Raw genomic sequence first — 16,788 nt, 5'->3', positions numbered from 1 at the left:
TTGAACCACCTCAAGATCGTGTTGGTCCAAATGATGGCCCATCATCCACCAATAGCTCGGGGTCCAGCTTGGCAGCATATCGACATCTGTCAATGGAGTTTGATTTTGATTGTGGCCGTGTGGATTCCCCACGTGGTCGGTCACTCTCGATCTCGGGACGGTACACACCGTCCGATGGTAATCCAGATGGAGTGGGCTCCACTTAATCTTATACCTTACTATACTGCGTATCAAGTCCCAGTGGGAAGTGGGAACAGGACCGTAATAAAACCGGTTACGGTGTAATATTGTTGAATTTGAATAAAAAACTAATTAGCATAGAATACCAAAACCACCCCTAAGGTTATTAAAAATGACTAAATATAAACTTGCCTACTAATGATAGAATTTTGTAGCGTAACAAGGATTTGGAAAATGGTTATATGAGTTCAACACGCGCTAATAAGAAATTACATCATCCTGGCCGTTCACTGAGCAACCAAACTCATTCCCAACCATCGGATTGGCTTTCTTAAACAAAAGAAATCATAGAAGGGCCCACCTTGGCTTAAACCATAGATTTCCCTTGAAGACCCATAAACTGTTAATTATCTAATGCTACTCTGAATAATCAAGCTTAGGCTTAATCCAATGATTAGATTGCTATTAGCCAGAACGGCATTTTGGTTATTTTATCCTATGAGCTTTCCACTAAATTAAACGTCCCTCAAATTTATGACCGTCACCCCGTCATCCTATAATACCAAACTCCCTTCTGCTATTCCATTACGTTGCCATTCAAAGCTTTTTCCTTCTGTACGTGCATATGTTCGACGCTCTCGCTCTTTCCCCCATGGCTTTACAGGACAGTTATAAGGAAGGAGACCTGCTGGACTTCACGTTAGAAGACTTGGAAACCGATGAGACAGAGTCACAATTGACGTTAGGTTTCGACGGTTTTCCGGCTGGTTTTGATTGTTCTCTGGAGAATTTTGAAGGTTTTTCTGAGAGTCGGTTATGTGTTCCGGGGGACCCATTAGATGAACTGGAGTGGTTTCCCAGTTTTACCGACGATTCCATCTCGTTAAACGGTTTTTTACCCGTTCCGGAGCCTAAGAATATTTTTCCGACGACCCCTGAACAGAAAATAGAAGAAAATAATAGGTTTTCGTCGAGAGACGATGTTGGGCTGTTGAGAAATACTATACCCAGTAAGAAGGCCAGGAGTAAGAGAGTATGTAGACGTGTTTGGGCACAGAATGTCCTGCCGTTCTCAGTTCCTGAAAGTCGGGTTCCGGCGAAGTGTAAGCATGAGAAGTATTACGCAACAAGGAGAAAATGCACTCACTGTAGAACAGAAAAAACGCCCCAATGGAGAATGGGACCTAAGGGGCCGAAAACACTGTGCAATGCATGTGGGGTTCGTTATAAGTCGGGGAGATTGTTGCCGGAATATCGGCCAGCAGCTAGTCCGAGTTTTAACAATATGTACTCCAATAGTCATAAGAAGATAATGAAGATGAGAAGAATGAGAAAAAGATAGGAGACAAGACATTCTTGTTTGTATTTGATTTGTAAGAGTTTTATCATTTTTAGTTTTAGTCTTTAGAAGGTAGAATTTTTCTTCTTTTATTTCTATGGAAATTCTTATATTTGTTTGATACAGAATACAGATTTTCTTTTATTAACAGGTAAGGATATGTAATTTATGACCTTGTTCATTTATTTGGTTATTTTTATTTATTTTTTAGTGATAGTGGCCAAATATTCTTTATTTACTTGTTTCTGCAAGTTGGGCAAACATTTGGGGTCTTGTCTGATTAAACATATTATATTTGTAGTTTGATTGATTGTTATTTCTTTGCGTAACTGAAAGCAGGGTTTAGTATGAAAGCCGTAAGCTTGTAATTGGTTCAGTAAGCCAAAAATCCTATTTAGTGCAACAAATGAGAATATGGAATGAGATTTTTTTTTTTTTTTTGATAAAGAAAGTGAGATGTTGATTTCTCATACTTTCTGGGTTCCTAAAATCTCCATGACCACCCCACAAAGCATGGATTGATTCTTGATTTCACATCATCTTAAATATTTAATCTACAACTTGTACTGTTCTATAGATGCCATGCCAAGTTCAAGATAGTAGCTGAACCTTCTAATCTTGTCAATTTGTGACAAATGAGTTGAATATATTCTAGGACTTTTCGGGACATTTTAAACTGTTGTAGAGTGATGTCTATTTCCTTGAGCATGACATGATTGCCCAGTTAAGCACACTGATGGGACACTTATATGAACTGCTTATCAGTTATGAGCTATCTTCAAAACTCTGTGTAGCTTTCACCGGAAAGGCCTCTAAGACATCTAAGCCACCCTTCAAGCCGTTCAGTACTATAAATGAGTGAATACAATCTTGGCGTTTGGATGTACCAACCACCCAATGAATTCAGAATTTCTGAATTGAACATAGTGGATCCAACTATCAACATGGCAACTATTATTAAAAAAAACAAGGTCTATCTGTGCCTAAGTTTTCCCTAGTTTGTTTTGCCTGTAACTCCTAAGCAATCCAAGCTCCAATTTCCAAGGGTAGAATCTCTAAGAAAATAAAAAGAATGAAGAAGATTAAGAAAAGCAAGGTCTCTCTGGGCCCAAGTTTTGCCTAGTTTGTTCCGTGGTTCTGCCTATAACTTCTAAGCAGTCCAAGTTCCAATTTCCACGGGTAGAATCTCTAGAAAAATAAAAAGAATGAAGAAGGATTCTGCACCTCTTCTGTATTAGGCAGTATTACCAAACTGGAATTGTGCTCAAAGCTCAATTGGTTTAAGTTCTGCACCTCTTCTGTGATATAGTAGTTTACAGCTTAGCAACAGGCAGATGGGTTCTTGATTAGAAGTTAAAAATTCAATTTGAATTGGGAAAATAAAAAAGTCTTAATTGGCTTTTGAAATTGCATGGTATAAGGTTAGAAGAATTCAGAGTTTTTAAACTTTCCCTGGGCCAGAAAAAGCCTTTCTGATTACCTGGCAGAACTTTCTGGCTTGGTAATGTGATCCAAATTAGTACTTGGGAATCGGCCTTTTCGTTAGTAGATTCACATGGTGCTTGACTCAGAGTTACATGACTCATCTAGTCATAAAAGTGAAGGAATTAAAGCCAAGAAACTGGCTTCACCATATCTCCTTTGCATGTGGGTTGTTCCATACTTCCATTGACTTCACCCGACAAGTTCAGATGCAGTGTAATTGGGGGACTCACATTGATTGAATCCGAGTTAAAAATAGCATTCCAGGCAATGCAAACTCAGAAGGTTTTATAGTACAGAATATATTTGATAAGAAACATCAACTGATAAACATCACACAAGCAGGTAACAACCATTCAGTAGTAATCAGAGAAAACCTGATGATAGAGGTATAAATTTTCATCCATGTAATTCAAAGGATATGTCTGGAACTCAACCTCAGTCTCAATGGAGCGCGCTAAGGAGCTTCCAGTGATTACTGTTTACTGGTATAGTAATATGGCATCCCTGCTAATAATGAATGTTCAGGTTATCTGAGAGTCTTGGAATGGTATCATGTACAGAGCATTAGATTATTCCAGCCACTTGTAAGCTTCCGTCCTGATAAACCTTGTGTTGTCAAGATCCAAGTACACGCCCCCTGCTATGTACAGCTCCAGACTTAAAACTCTGGGATTCTCTAATCTATACTCTATACGTATGTTAACTTTGTGTGGCTGATTGACTCCTCTATAGGTGCTGCAATTTCCACAAATACAACACTGAAGTTACACAAATCTGAGGTCCAAATTGCAGGCTGCTTTTCCGCTTTATCATTATTTCATGATTCCTCAATCTTGTCTCTAACCACATAACGATTTTCATTTGTACTCAAGCCAGACATATGAAGTTGCTTCCGCCTTTTAATAAGATGTAATGCAGTTTGTCTGTCATCTCGTGCCTCAGAATCAGGCTGCAAGATCCGTGATCAAATAAAACTTTAGTTGTTAAATAGGAAGGGTCAAGTTCAAGTACCCACATACAATGTTTTGAAGCTGTACCTTGATTGCTAAAGCCTTGTTAAAACTCTCAATGGCTTTGTCAGGTTCCCCAAAGTTTAACTGTGTCCTTCCTAGTGTTATCCATGCCTAGAAAATGGATCAGAAGTTTGGTAGATAAAATTAAAAAAAAAAACAAAATACCATAGATCTTCAAAGCTCACTGACGGGGCAAAATTTGTCAATGGAAATAGTTCAATTGAATAATGAAATTATGCAATAAACTGTGCATACTCCAGAACCCATGTAAATCTGATCAATACCCACCAGTATGTCTAGACGCAATATATGAACAGATTCCAATTATGCAAGTAGATGCAAAGAAGAAACAGAAATAGATGATGAAAAAGTAACAACATACGGGCTAAAGGAAAATAAAGGAAAAGAATGGGATAATCAAGAATAGTTTCTTCCATCAAAAACTCAATTCCCAATTACAGATTTAATAGGGAACCTACCTTTTTCTTAAAGGCTAAAAGAATTACTGTTAACATACTCTCTAAATCCAAATACATGTTTCTTGACTGGACAAACATAGAAACTCAGATAATTTTTCATACCAAAATGATGTAGTCCACTGGCAAAAAATTGAGAACTAAAATCCCTGGTATTTCCTATCCCATCTCATAACATCTCATGGGAAAGAAAAAACATTCTAGAATATTGGAAAAAATGGAGGTCGTGGAGAAAACAAAATGGAGGTCATCTCTGAGGGTAGAGGCTAAAGATTTCCTCTTTGAAGAAATATGGATCAAAGGAAGACTCGGTCTGAAAATAAGAGAACAGAAGATGGCCACGGTTCTTGTGGAAGGCTCAGAGATGATTGGCTGGTTGAAAGAGTTTGTTTCTGATGCAGCAGATAAAGGGAAGCAGATAAAATGGAAGGAAAATTTCTCAGAGACAGGTAGGAGGTATGTGATGGAAAACAAGAGGAAGGAAGGAAGCAAATGGTTTCTTTCCCTCAAGGGAAAAATAGTCAAGGATGGATAGGGATTGCTGGTATACTGACAAATTTCCTAAATAGAAGGGAGCTGGAGAAAAAAGAGTTGATCGAAATTGATGAAAGTGAACAAAGCCTGGTAGTTAGCAGCCAGATCCTGGGTAAGGCAGAGGAACCAAAAAAGAAATTCTTGGCCTTGACAAACAACAGTAGGAACCCTTCCTTGGTAGCAGATGGGACAACAGGAAAATGGGAAATAATGCTAGCGATTGATGCTGGAAAGTTGGTGACAGATTGGTCGAAAGTTGCAGAATTATTAAAGTTCAAACTGGGGTTAAGGAGCACCTTTATTTTAACTCCGTTTGATCTTGCTAAGGCAGTGTTGGACCCTCTTGAAAACCAGGTAAATGTTAAAGCTTTATGTATTCAAGATGCTCTGGGGACCTTCTCAGTCTTTAAATGGTCTTCATCTTCTAATTCAAAAATCTTCTCAGTGGAAGATAATGTTACTGTTCAAGTGATTGGTTTGCCATTCCATCTCTGGAATCAAGAGATAGCAAACTCAATTGCTTTGCCGTGTGGTGCTCACCTTGATGGTGTATTTTGGGGAGACCTACGAAGTGCAGCCCTTCTACTGGGTGGAGTAAAACCAGAAGATATACCGAGGAAGGTGACCGTTGCTGTGGATGGATTGTTTTTACCAGTCTGGTTAGTGTCTTCCATTGAAGCTACTCTTTGGAAGGAGGCCAGGCAGGAGGAAAATGAAAAGGTTGAGGAAGTGGAGCTACGTGGCAGATTGGAGTTACTTAAACAGAAGAAACTGGGCAATTTCACCAAAATGGAAACACAACCTTTAAACAGCTCAAAAGATTTGGGTCAGGAGATTAGTAGTAAACGTGAGATACAAGGTAAGGGTATGACAACCAACAGGACATTTACTCAGGTAGCAGCTTCTGGCGCCAAGCAAAATAATTTGAATGGCTTAAGTGAGGGGAAGGGCCCGTTGGTAGTACGAACTGAACCACAGATTGGAGGAGCTAAACCATTGGGTCAGGTTGGCGTCTTGTTAGAATCAGAAAACCTTATGGTGGCTGACCCAGTAGAACCAAATTCAAATTCAAATTCTATTCCTGGGCCCAGTAGGCCCGAAACCAAGTTAAGTGGGCCAAAATTAATTGACCCAGGGCTTAAGTTGGCATTTGAGGAGTTAAAGAAGCACGTGACAGGGGGAGCATCTCAGGTAGACAGCAAACAAGGGCTATCATCGTCTTCCTTGAGCTCCTCCTTTCGCTCGAACAACTCTGCAAAGGTGTCCAGCTCCTTACAGTGGATCCCGTCGAAGAAGCTGGCTTGATCTTCACAGGATTGCTGTAATCCGAGGTGTGTGAAGTGCAGTGAGCTACATGGCTCAAATCTGGAAATGTCGACAGCAGAAGAAGATTTTTCTGATTCGGATTCAGAATCTGGAGAAACCCCCAGTCTGGGAAGTATTGACCTCCAAAAACCAAAAGATATTGTTGTAAGGCTTACTTAATTGTTACTTGTTTCTTTTTTCTTCTTTCTTTTTTCTTATTATTCTGATTCTAGGATATGCCGCCAGGGGCATACTTGTAATTTCTGATTCTTTTATGAAGTTAATATAAATAGAAAACTGGTGGCAGCCAGTAGTTACTTTTTCCTCTCAACCGTACCTCTCTCTCTCTCTCTCTCTCTCTCAATCCCCACGAATCACCACATGGTATCAGAGCCAGGTTTTCTGGGTTGAAAAAGACCTACGATCCCTCTTGCCCTATTCTTAAAAAGTGTTTGGACGTGGCTGTTTCTGCAGAAACCCCAGCAGTTTCTGGTGGCAGTATTTTTCTTTTGGAAACCCTAGCAATTTCTGGCAGCAGCTTTTGTGATTTCTTTTTCTTGGCCGTAATAGCGAGAAAACCCTAGTCGGAGAAGGGTGATGCTGGTGCAGACTCCTCTGTTTGATGCTGTGAAGTCAAGTTCAGATTAGCACCTTCGTACAAGTGCTGAACATGTGTTTTTTTTTTTTTTTTTATTTCAGTTTGTCTCAGCCTTCTTTGGCCGATGGTGCGTAGGGCTCATACCTTGATTATATAGTTATTTGTTTGGACGTTGGATGGTTAGAGTGTGTGAACTACAGTCAGACTGATTGTAATGTCTGTATTGGTGGTGCTGAACCGATTACCGGACTGGTTTATTGTTCTGTTTGGACGTTGTGTTGACTGAACCCCTTGTTCTCAATAGTATTTAATGTTCTTTTGCTCACATTCTAGGAGTAGACCCCGAGTTGCTCACATTCTGATTGTGGCGGCTGTGTTGTTGGGTGGTATTTGGACTGGTTTTCAGTAGTATTCGATGGCAAGTCATGAATTAACTTCATCTTAGCATGCGAATTGGGCCTTTTCTTATCATGCCCATGGGCCCTGGTCTTATGTCATGGATTCCAAGCTTTGTTCTTCAAGTTCTAAGCCTTGCACATAAAGATAGGTGATTATCCTTGGTGAAGCTTTGGAAACTTCTAGAACAGTCTTACAATCTTCTAAAACAACCTCTTTGTCATGCACTTCCATGATTAAGCCTTGTAAAGCCTCTTTCATCCTCTTTGTCCTTGCCCTAGTCATTGGACCACCGATTTCTTGCAAAGGATCTTGAGAATATTTGGGAATATTAGCTTGAGCCATTTGGCCAGCACCTCGATCTCCATTATTCCCTCCTTCCTCGAATCCTTGTTATTTTGTTAATGGCTCGGCAGTCCACACACATACGCCATGTTCCTTCTCTCTTTGGGACTAAGATGATAGGAACCAAACAGGGGCTAAGACTCTCATTTAGAAAACCCTTTTGCACCAACTTATCCACTTGCCATTGTATCTCCTTTGTTTCCTCGGGATTAGCTCTATAAGCAGGTCGATTTGATATGGCAGAACCGGGTATGAAGTCTATTTGATGCTCAATACTTCTTAAGGGAGGTAATCCATGGGGAATCTCCTCGAGAAATAGGTCCTCAAACTCCTACAATAAAGACACAACAACACTAGGCAAAGAGGGGGTTGGGTCATTAGTAGAAAAGTAAACATCCTTGTACATAAGTACAAGTAGTTGCTGCCTTGCAATCATGACACTCTTAACCTCATTTTTTTTCACTCATTCCCTTGCTTTTCTCTCCTTTTTGTACACTTTTCTCTCCAATTTTCCTCTCGGCCCCACTCTTTCCACTTGCACTTTTCCTCTCGGTCTCACTTGCTCTCTTTGCTTTTGCTTGTTCACTTTCTTTCTTTTTCTTTTCCTCTTGCTTACACTTTTGTTCTTCTCTCATTTTGCACTCTCTTGCTATCCTAATCTGATCTTCATAAGCTTGCAAAGGTTTGAGAGGAGTTAGTATAACAATTCGGTTATTCATTACAAAAGAATAACGGTTTTTATACCCATCATGTGTAACCTTCCTATCAAACTACCATGGTCGGCCAAGCAATATATGACCAGCATGCATTGGTGCCACATCACATAGAACCTCATCCTCATACTTGCCAATTGAAAAGAAAACTAGAACTTGCTTGGTTACCCTCACTTCTCCACATTCATTCAGCCATTGCAATTTGCACGGTTTAGGATGCTTTATGGTATGCAAATTCAGCTTATCTACCAACAACGTACTAGCAACATTAGTACAACTTCCACTATCAATAATCATAGTACATACCTTATCCTTCACATGGCATCTTGTGTGAAAAATATGCTCACGTTGCTCCTCATTACCATCATCCTTAGGTTGTATACTTAGGGCTCTCCTTGTAACCAGTAAATCACTATGAACGGGTTCTACAACTTCAACATCAGAACAATCGTCCAATGGTGGCATCTCATCCTCACTTTAGCTAGCACTTTCTATTTCTCCATTCTCCAACGCAATCATAACTCTTTTGTTTGGGCATTGAGAAGCAATATGCTCGAATCCTTGGCACCTAAAACACTTAACTTCACGTGACTTAGAAGAAGTTTTAGTGTTGGTTTTACCCTTATGAACAACAATCGAATCCTTTTGCTTTGCTTCCTCTTTTGTTTTTGAGACAGCCTTGTTGTCCTTCCAATTAGGTTTCCATGAAGAACCAGATCTAAACCCTTTTGATTTGATTTGCTTCTCCACTTTAATGGCTTTGTGCAATAGCTCCTCCATCTCCACATAGTGTTGTAAATCTACCACATCAGCAATCTCCTTGTTCAAGTCGCCAATAAATCTAGCCATTGTTGCTTCTCGGTCCTCCTCTATGTTTGCTCTAATCATGGCTGTCTCCATCTCTTTGTAATAGTCCTCTACACTCATGGAACCTTGAACCAGCCCTTGCAACTTTCTATGCAAATCTCTATAGTAATGGCTAGGTATAAATCTCTTGCGCATTACCAATTTCACCTCTTCCCATGACCGAATTGGCCTCTCTCCATTCCTACGTCTATTGATCACCAATTGATCCCACCATATGCTTGCATAATCTGTGAACTCCACGGCTGCTAGTTTTACTTTCTTCTCCTCGGAATAGTCATGGCAATCAAATACGTGCTCAACCTTTCTTTCTCACTCCAAGTATAGTTCATGATCATTCTTTCCTTGAAAGGTCGGAATCTTCATCTTTATACTTCCCAAATTGCTATTTCTCTTGGAAACAATCTTCTTGCCTCGTCTAGAACTTGATTCCTCCAAATCCGAATCTTCCTCTTCTTCCTCAAACACACGTCTTCTAGTGGACTTAGAAATAGATGGGGATTGCAAATCATTCAGCCTCGCATTCAACTTTCTAAATTGTTCATTAACAGCCCTTATGAATAATTTCTTCCTCAAACACACATCTTCTTTTTGCTCCTCACCTCTCTTTGCCTTTTTTTTTTGTTCCTCACACACTCCCTCACGTGTTTGCACTCAAATCAGACTTTTCTCGATGATGACCTCACCTCTCTTTGCCTCTTTTTTTTTTTTTTTTCTTTTCACTCAAGCTAGCCCCTTTATGTTCTTAACAAAATCAAGATCAACAAATCTCAAGGAGCAAATGGTAGAGATAAGGAAGGAAAATAAAAAAATCAATTATAGGAGCCAAAAAAAAGAAAGAAAACTTCAAAAAGGAAGCAAAAGACATGCAAAAGAAATCACTAGAATATGGAGCACGAAATTAAATTAATTTAGACACAAGAATCCTTATTTGATAAGGATTAGTACTAATTAATATAGTAAGACAACTATTTAAGGAAAAGAAATCCCAACCCAAAAATGATCATACCGCTGGCTCTTGAATTAGTCAACTAGTCAAACCCAAAAAAAGAAAGGAGAACTCGTACGACTTATAGGAATATGATCTTGCAATTCAAGAAATCCCATTCATGCTGGGAAAATGAAAAAAAAAAAAATCAGATCTGCAAGCTAACTCCTCCTTTTCTTTCTTTTTTTTTCCAAATTAGATGTTCTTTTCTCTCTCTCTCTTTTTTTTTCCGAATTGGATGTTTTTTTCTGTCTCTCTTTTTTTTTTTTTTGCCAAACTAAACACACAAAATAGAATTGACTCTACTCAAAAACACAAAGAAGTCGAATGGAAGAATTCAAAGAAACTATGCAAGGACAACACAAGAAACGTGCAAAGATCAAAGAAAAACACAAAACAAGGATAAACAAAGGATAAGTAACTTGTTTCTTGCAGGTTGCTGTATTGATAGTGTATGTAGATGATATCATCATTACAGGAAGTTGGAGTTCAGAGATACAGAACTTGAAACAATTCCTTCAATCTAAATTTGAAGTGAAAGATATAGGACTCCTGAAGTATTTCCTTGGGATTGGAGTTGCCCGCTCAGAAAAGGGTATCTTTGTCTCTCAAGGGAAATACACCCTTGATCTATTACGGGATACAGGTAAATTAGGTGCAAGGCCGGCAGATACTCCTATGGATATGGACCACAAGCTAGGTGACTATGTTGGTGAACCTCTGAAAGATGTGAAGCAGTTCCAAAAGTTAGTGGGAAAGTTGATTTATCTGTCCATGACCCGTCCAAACATTGCCTATTCCATTGGGGTCCTGAGCCAGTTTATGCACTCTCCTAAGAAGCCACACATGGAGGCAGCAGAGAGAGTCCTTAGATACTTGAAGAAATATCCAGGAACAAGCCTATTATTTAGTAAACACAATCACCTAAAGGTGGAAGTCTTTACAGATGCTGATTGGGTAGGAGCTGTGGATCATAGAAAGTCCACTAGTGGGTATTGCACATTTTTGGGAGGAAATCTGGTGACCTGGAAGAGCAAGAAGCAAAGTGTGGTAGCAAGGTCAAGTGCTGAAGCTGAATATAGAGCTATGGCACATGGGGTGGCTGAAGTCCTTTGGCTAAAGAACCTTCTAGGGGAGCTTGGAGTTGTTGTTCATAGTCTTATGTCCCTTTACTGTGACAACAAGGCTGCAATAAACATCGCCAGCAACCCAGTCCTACATGAGAGGACCAAGCATATTGAGGTGGATAAACACTTCATAAGGGAGAAACTGGAAAAAAGGGAAATTTGCATCCCTTATGTCAACTCCAAGGAACAACTTGTTGATGTCCTTACAAAGGGGCTTCCGTGCTCATGGCACAATGAGTTATGTGACAAGCTGGGCATGATAGACATCTTCAGCCCAACTTTAGGGGGAGTGTTGTAAGGCTTACTTAATTGTTACTTTATACTGCTGTTAGTAGGCTGTTGGACAGTTACAGTTACTTGTTTCTTTCTTCTTCTTTCTTTTTTCTTATTATTCTGATTCTAGGATATGCCGCCAGGGGCATACTTATAATTTCTTATTCTTTTATGAAGTTAATATAAATAGAAAACTGGTGCCAACCAATAGTTACTTTTTCCTCTTAACCATACCTCTCTCTTCCTCTCTCTCTCTCTCTCTCTCCCCCCTCCCAATCCCCATGAATCACCACAAATATCATGGAGGGAAGTGTAAACACTGAACTTTTATTTTCGAAGGAGGAAATGGACCCACAAGATTTTGGCAATGACAAACAGTTGACGAATCGAAGTCTCAACGGTGGCGAACAGATATCTTCCCTTCCAGGAATTATTTTGCACAAAAAACAGATGGTGTTGGAAACACTTGCAGAGGTTTAGCAGATTACATCTCTGCCAATAAACGAGTCTACTTATTGGCATAACCTATTCAGAATATCGGGCCAGAGAGACAAGAATCAAATCTTGTGCCTCACCTAAGGATTCACATAGAAGGAAAGACTAGTGAGGAACCTTTGACTGTGGGGGGTGAAAAAGTCACAGTTGAACCTAGTTTACTTCCACAACTGAGTCAGGAACAAGGAATGGGTCTGGTCTTGACTTCCAATAGTTGATACCCAACACCTGGTTCCATTGCAATCCCCTTTTTACCTTTTGGTAAGTCTGTCCATTTTCTTTTAGATAATCATCTGGGTTCTATGCTTGTAACAGATATCCTGGAATCTCAACCAGAACAACCAAGTGGTAGTAGGGGAGTGATGAATGAGAGTGTTGGAAGTCGAACTGAGAAGGGGGATTATTCAGTAGAAAGGAAGCAGGAGGAACTAGAACGGATTTGGGAGCAGATTTGTACACTGTTGGAGGAGTATAAACAAAAAGAGGAAACGATAGAGGAGACTCCAAAAAACCTGAATCAGATGCAAGCCCCAATAAATTGGGGTAGGAAATAGGAAATAAAGGGCTATCTAGGATTTCTATCTAGGAAGTCCGTGGGTAATAAGGGTAGGAAAAAGAAGAAGAAATCTGAAGTAGACAAACTAATTTTGGACATTGAAGGGGCTACTAAATTCAGTGGAAGAGGGGAAGGAAAAAGGCCTCTAAATGAGGGGAAGATAGTGTCTTAGAGGGCTTAAATCAAGAAGGTTTATGAAGATAATCAGTTGGAATGTGAGGGGTTTGGGCAGTGCTTGAAAAGGAGACTAATTAAGGAATTACTTAGGAGAGAAAGACCTAATATTGTGATGCTACAGAAGACCAAACTAGCTGAACTCGATAGGAGGTGGGTCAGAGAGATTTGGAAAGTAAGAGGTGTGAGATGGTGTTCAGCTTCCTTGTTGGGAGCTTCAGGGGGATTAGTAACTTTCTGGAGGGAGGATTTCATAGAACCAGTAGAGGAGTTGATAGGAAACTTCACTGTATCCCTAACATTCAGGATGGTGGAAGATGGCTTTACATGGGTGCTAACAAATGTGTATGGGCCAAATAATTATAGAGAGAGGAATGAGTTATGGGAGGAGCTTCATGGCATCCGAGGTTTATGGGAAGGCCCCTGATGGGGGGGGGGGGGACTCTAATGCAATAAGGTTCACAACTGAGTCAAATAATCCTAGACAGGCCATCACGACTAGTATGAGAGCTTCCTTTACTACAAGCTATCTTCACTTGGTCCAACTTCCAAGAAAACCCAACTTGTTTGAAGTTTGACAGAACCACTTGGAAATGGACCTGGTGGTTAAGGCCCAGGGTCACCTCTGACCATTGCCCCATATAAGTAGGACAAGAACCACTTGGAAATGGACCTAGACCATTCAGGTTTGAGAATATGTGGTTAACACATCTGGATTTCTTGTCTAAGATTGTGGAATGGTGGAATGGAGAGATGAGGGGAGCGAAATGGAATGAGGTTAGATTCCACAAAAAATTAAAAAGGTTGAGAGGAAAAATAAAAGAATGGAATAGGGATCAATTTGGAAGAGTGGAGGAAGCAAAAGCTAGCCTACTGACTCAAATTGAAGATTTAGATGATAAAGAGTCCCAAAGGATGATGAATGTGCAAGATAGAAAACTGAGATGGAAATTGAAAAAGAAGTTAGAGGAGGTTCTGTTGAGGTAGGAGATCTCGTGGAGACAAAAGTCTAGGCATAAGTGGATCAAGGAAGGGATTGGGAATACTAAATTCTTTCATGCTATGGCTAATGGGAGAAGAAGGAAAAATTTGATACTTAAGCTTAAGGTTGATGGAGTTGAGATAACTTCTAAAGAGGAGGTTGTTAGTAGGTTTGTGGCTCACTTCAAATCAATCTTCCAAAGACCTTTGGAGAATTGACTAAGAGTAGGGGAGGAGGACCAGCCAACTTTGAATGAGATAGATACAGGATGGCTAGAAAGAATGATTGAGAAATGGGAGAGATTAAACAAGCTGTCTTTTCTATGGATAGAGCTAAGGCACCCGGTCCAGATGGGTTTACAATGGCATTTTATCAGGACTGCTGGGACATAATCAAAGAAGATTTAATTGGAGCTGTTAACAAATGTTATTTTATATAAGTATGGTACCGCATGGGTACTTTTGTAATTTCTTTCTTATTTTTAAGTTGTACAGTCGCCCTAGTATAAATAATAACATACTGCACACCTGCAGTATTCTTTTGGGCTCTCAGTCCTCTCGTCTCTCCTCTTCTCTCTCCCTTTCTCTTGTACAACATGGTATCAGAGAAGGTCGTCCAGGCTTGAAAGGTGAAGTCGAGCAGTTTGTCCCTTCATCTTCCAGTTGTGTCCATCTATTATTCGGCTTCCAGCATGTAAAAGTTTGTCTGTTTTTTTTTTTTTTATCTTCATCTGCTGTTTGGCTTCCAGCATGTAGAAGGTTTTGTTTCGAGGGTGACAGGTTCTCAGAAATTATCATCTGCTGTCCATCTGCTGTTCGGCTTCCCTGATGTTCGACTGAAACTTTCAGAAGTTATCATCTGATGTTCATCTGTTGTTCGGCTGCCCTGGTGTTCGACTGAAGTAACCTCCTTTTTTTTTTTACTTTGTTCTCATTGACTATTCGGCTGCCCTAATGTTTGATTGAAGTAACCCTTTTTTTACTTTGTTCTCATTGACTGTTCGGCTGCCCTGATGTTGGACATGTTCCAGGTCTACCGATTAGATGTGTGGTGAGCTTCACCTCTTTCTTTCCTTTCTGTTGTGGGATTGTTTGATCCTTGTGCAACCGTAGGTCATAAGGACCTGTTTATGTGCTGCAATAGCATTTTTGTTTTTGGAACCCTGTGAAACCATAGGTCATAAGGACCTTGTTTGTGTTGCAACAACAGTTTTTTTTTGGTGGATTGAAGGTCTGGAAGTGGCTGGTACCTTTTGCAATAACTCTTTGAGGCTGTGTTCCTTTTTTTGGGGGGGTTGTTTTTAAATCTGAAATCATGAGTGGTGAAGATTCTGCTACATCTGGAGTTTCCTCAATGCTGAATGGAATGAGTGGGGGTGTAGACAAGAGGGATCAAGCTGTACATCACTGCAAGGGGGAAGATAGGTTATATTAATGAGATAATTAAAGAACCACACTCTGGTAGTGCTGAATATGATAGATGGAATCAGGAAAACAGCATGGTTATGTCTTGGCTTTTAGTCTCTATGCAACCTCAAATAAGGAAGAATTTCATGTGGGCTGAAACGGAAAATGAGGTCTGGGAACAAGCAAAATCTACATAATCAGAACTACGACAATATGCAAAGATCTATCAACTACAGGCAGAGTCGTCTACTTGTAAACAGGGGGAGAGGTGTCTATCGGTATATTACTCTGACTTGACTTCTGTCTGGAAGGAGTTGGACCATTATCAGAGTGTGGCCGGAAATGTGATGAGGATGCAAAACTGTACAAGAAACTTGCCTCCCAACAGAGAGTGTTTGCCTTCTTACATGGTTTGAACCCTATGTATGAATCTATTAGAGTTCAGATTCTCAGTTCTAAGGATCTTCCATCAGTTCAGGAAGTTTATGCTCTTGTACAATCTGAAGAGAGCAGAAGGAATTTGATGAACAGCCTTGGTGGAGATGCAGTTTTGTTGGCAGCAAAAGGGGGTGTCTCTACCAGTGTGGGAAATTCTTCCAGGAAAGGAGATCTCCAGAAAAAAAACGAAAGATAAAGAAAAATTGTGGTGTACTCATTGCTAGAAGCCCCGACACACCATAGATACATGCTAGGATCTTAATGGAAAACCGAAATGGGCTCAAGATCTGAATAAGAAGCAAAGTTCAGATGTGAATAAAAGGTCAGGACAACAAGGTACAAAGAAACACACTATGACCAACATGGCTACTCGAGAGAATCAGCCCCCCATCCATACTGTGACTCAGACACATTCCTCTGGATCTGACCCAAGGGAGGATATTATGAATTCCTTCCGTGACCATTTAGATCTCTATGGTAGAGCAATTTGTCAGATGGATGCACCTCCCTCAACCTCATTCGCATCTACATCAGGTAACTCTGCCACAACTTTCCATGTTGCTTCTCATACCATTGACTCTCCCTGGATCATTGATTCTGGAGCATCAAAAAACATGACTGGTATGTCCTCTTACTTTCAAACCTATCACCTTCGTTCTGGAAGAGACAAGGTGAGACTAGCTGAAGGTTCATACGCTTCCAATAGCTGGTCAAGGAACCATCTCTCTTCCCCATGGGCTTACCCTCTATGATGTTCTACATGTTCCAAAATTTCCCATTAATTTGTTCTCTGTTAATAGTGTTACTAATTCCTTAAACTGCTCAGTGACCTTTTTCCCTTATTACTGTGTGATCCAAGATCTGGCCTTGGGGAGGACGATTGGTAGAGGACGTATGGTTGATGGACTTTACATGCTGGAGAATAAGGTTGGTTTTCATGTTACAGAGTCTATGAGTCAGTCCTGTAAGAGTCAAGTTTATTTATGGCATTGTCGCCTTGGTCATTTGTCTTTTGAGTCTTTAAAAGTTGTGTTTCCAGAACTATTTGTTTCAGATTTCTCTTGTCAAACGTGTCAATTGAGTAAACATTGTAGAACTCAT

The 16,788-nt window shown here is 40.1% G+C and overlaps 2 protein-coding genes across 2 annotated transcripts in view; one reads left to right on the top strand and one right to left on the bottom strand.

Moving 5' to 3' along the window:
* The first annotated feature begins 773 nt into the window (after window positions 1–773).
* On the top strand, window positions 774–1,667 carry LOC148873862 (GATA transcription factor 9-like). Its single transcript, XM_088955981.1, has one exon. It carries the CDS (start codon window positions 806–808, stop codon window positions 1,520–1,522), a length of 717 nt encoding a protein of 238 aa, XP_088812107.1. The 5' UTR covers window positions 774–805; the 3' UTR covers window positions 1,523–1,667.
* A 1,620-nt stretch (window positions 1,668–3,287) lies between these two features.
* Window positions 3,288–16,788, bottom strand: part of LOC148873861 (Tetratricopeptide repeat (TPR)-like superfamily protein) — a 56,077-nt gene continuing 42,576 nt past the window's right edge. Inside the window, exons 4-5 of the mRNA XM_088955976.1 lie at window positions 4,042–4,128; window positions 3,288–3,953 (exon numbers count right to left, since the gene is read on the bottom strand). Coding sequence (XP_088812102.1) covers window positions 3,822–3,953; window positions 4,042–4,128 — 219 coding nt within the window. The 3' untranslated portion in view covers window positions 3,288–3,821. The remainder of the gene's footprint in view (window positions 3,954–4,041; window positions 4,129–16,788) is intronic.

Source organism: Nelumbo lutea, chromosome 1 (assembly GCF_056320005.1).
Source record: "Nelumbo lutea isolate HS-2025 chromosome 1, American lotus-T2T, whole genome shotgun sequence".
Classification (NCBI taxonomy): domain Eukaryota; kingdom Viridiplantae; phylum Streptophyta; class Magnoliopsida; order Proteales; family Nelumbonaceae; genus Nelumbo; species Nelumbo lutea.
This window is presented reverse-complemented; position numbering and strand designations above follow the sequence as displayed.

Excerpts from the sequence above, each read along its gene's own strand:
- LOC148873862 (XM_088955981.1), top strand. The coding sequence starts at position 806 with ATGTTCGACGCTCTCGCTCTTTCCCCCATGGCTTTACAGGACAGTTAT.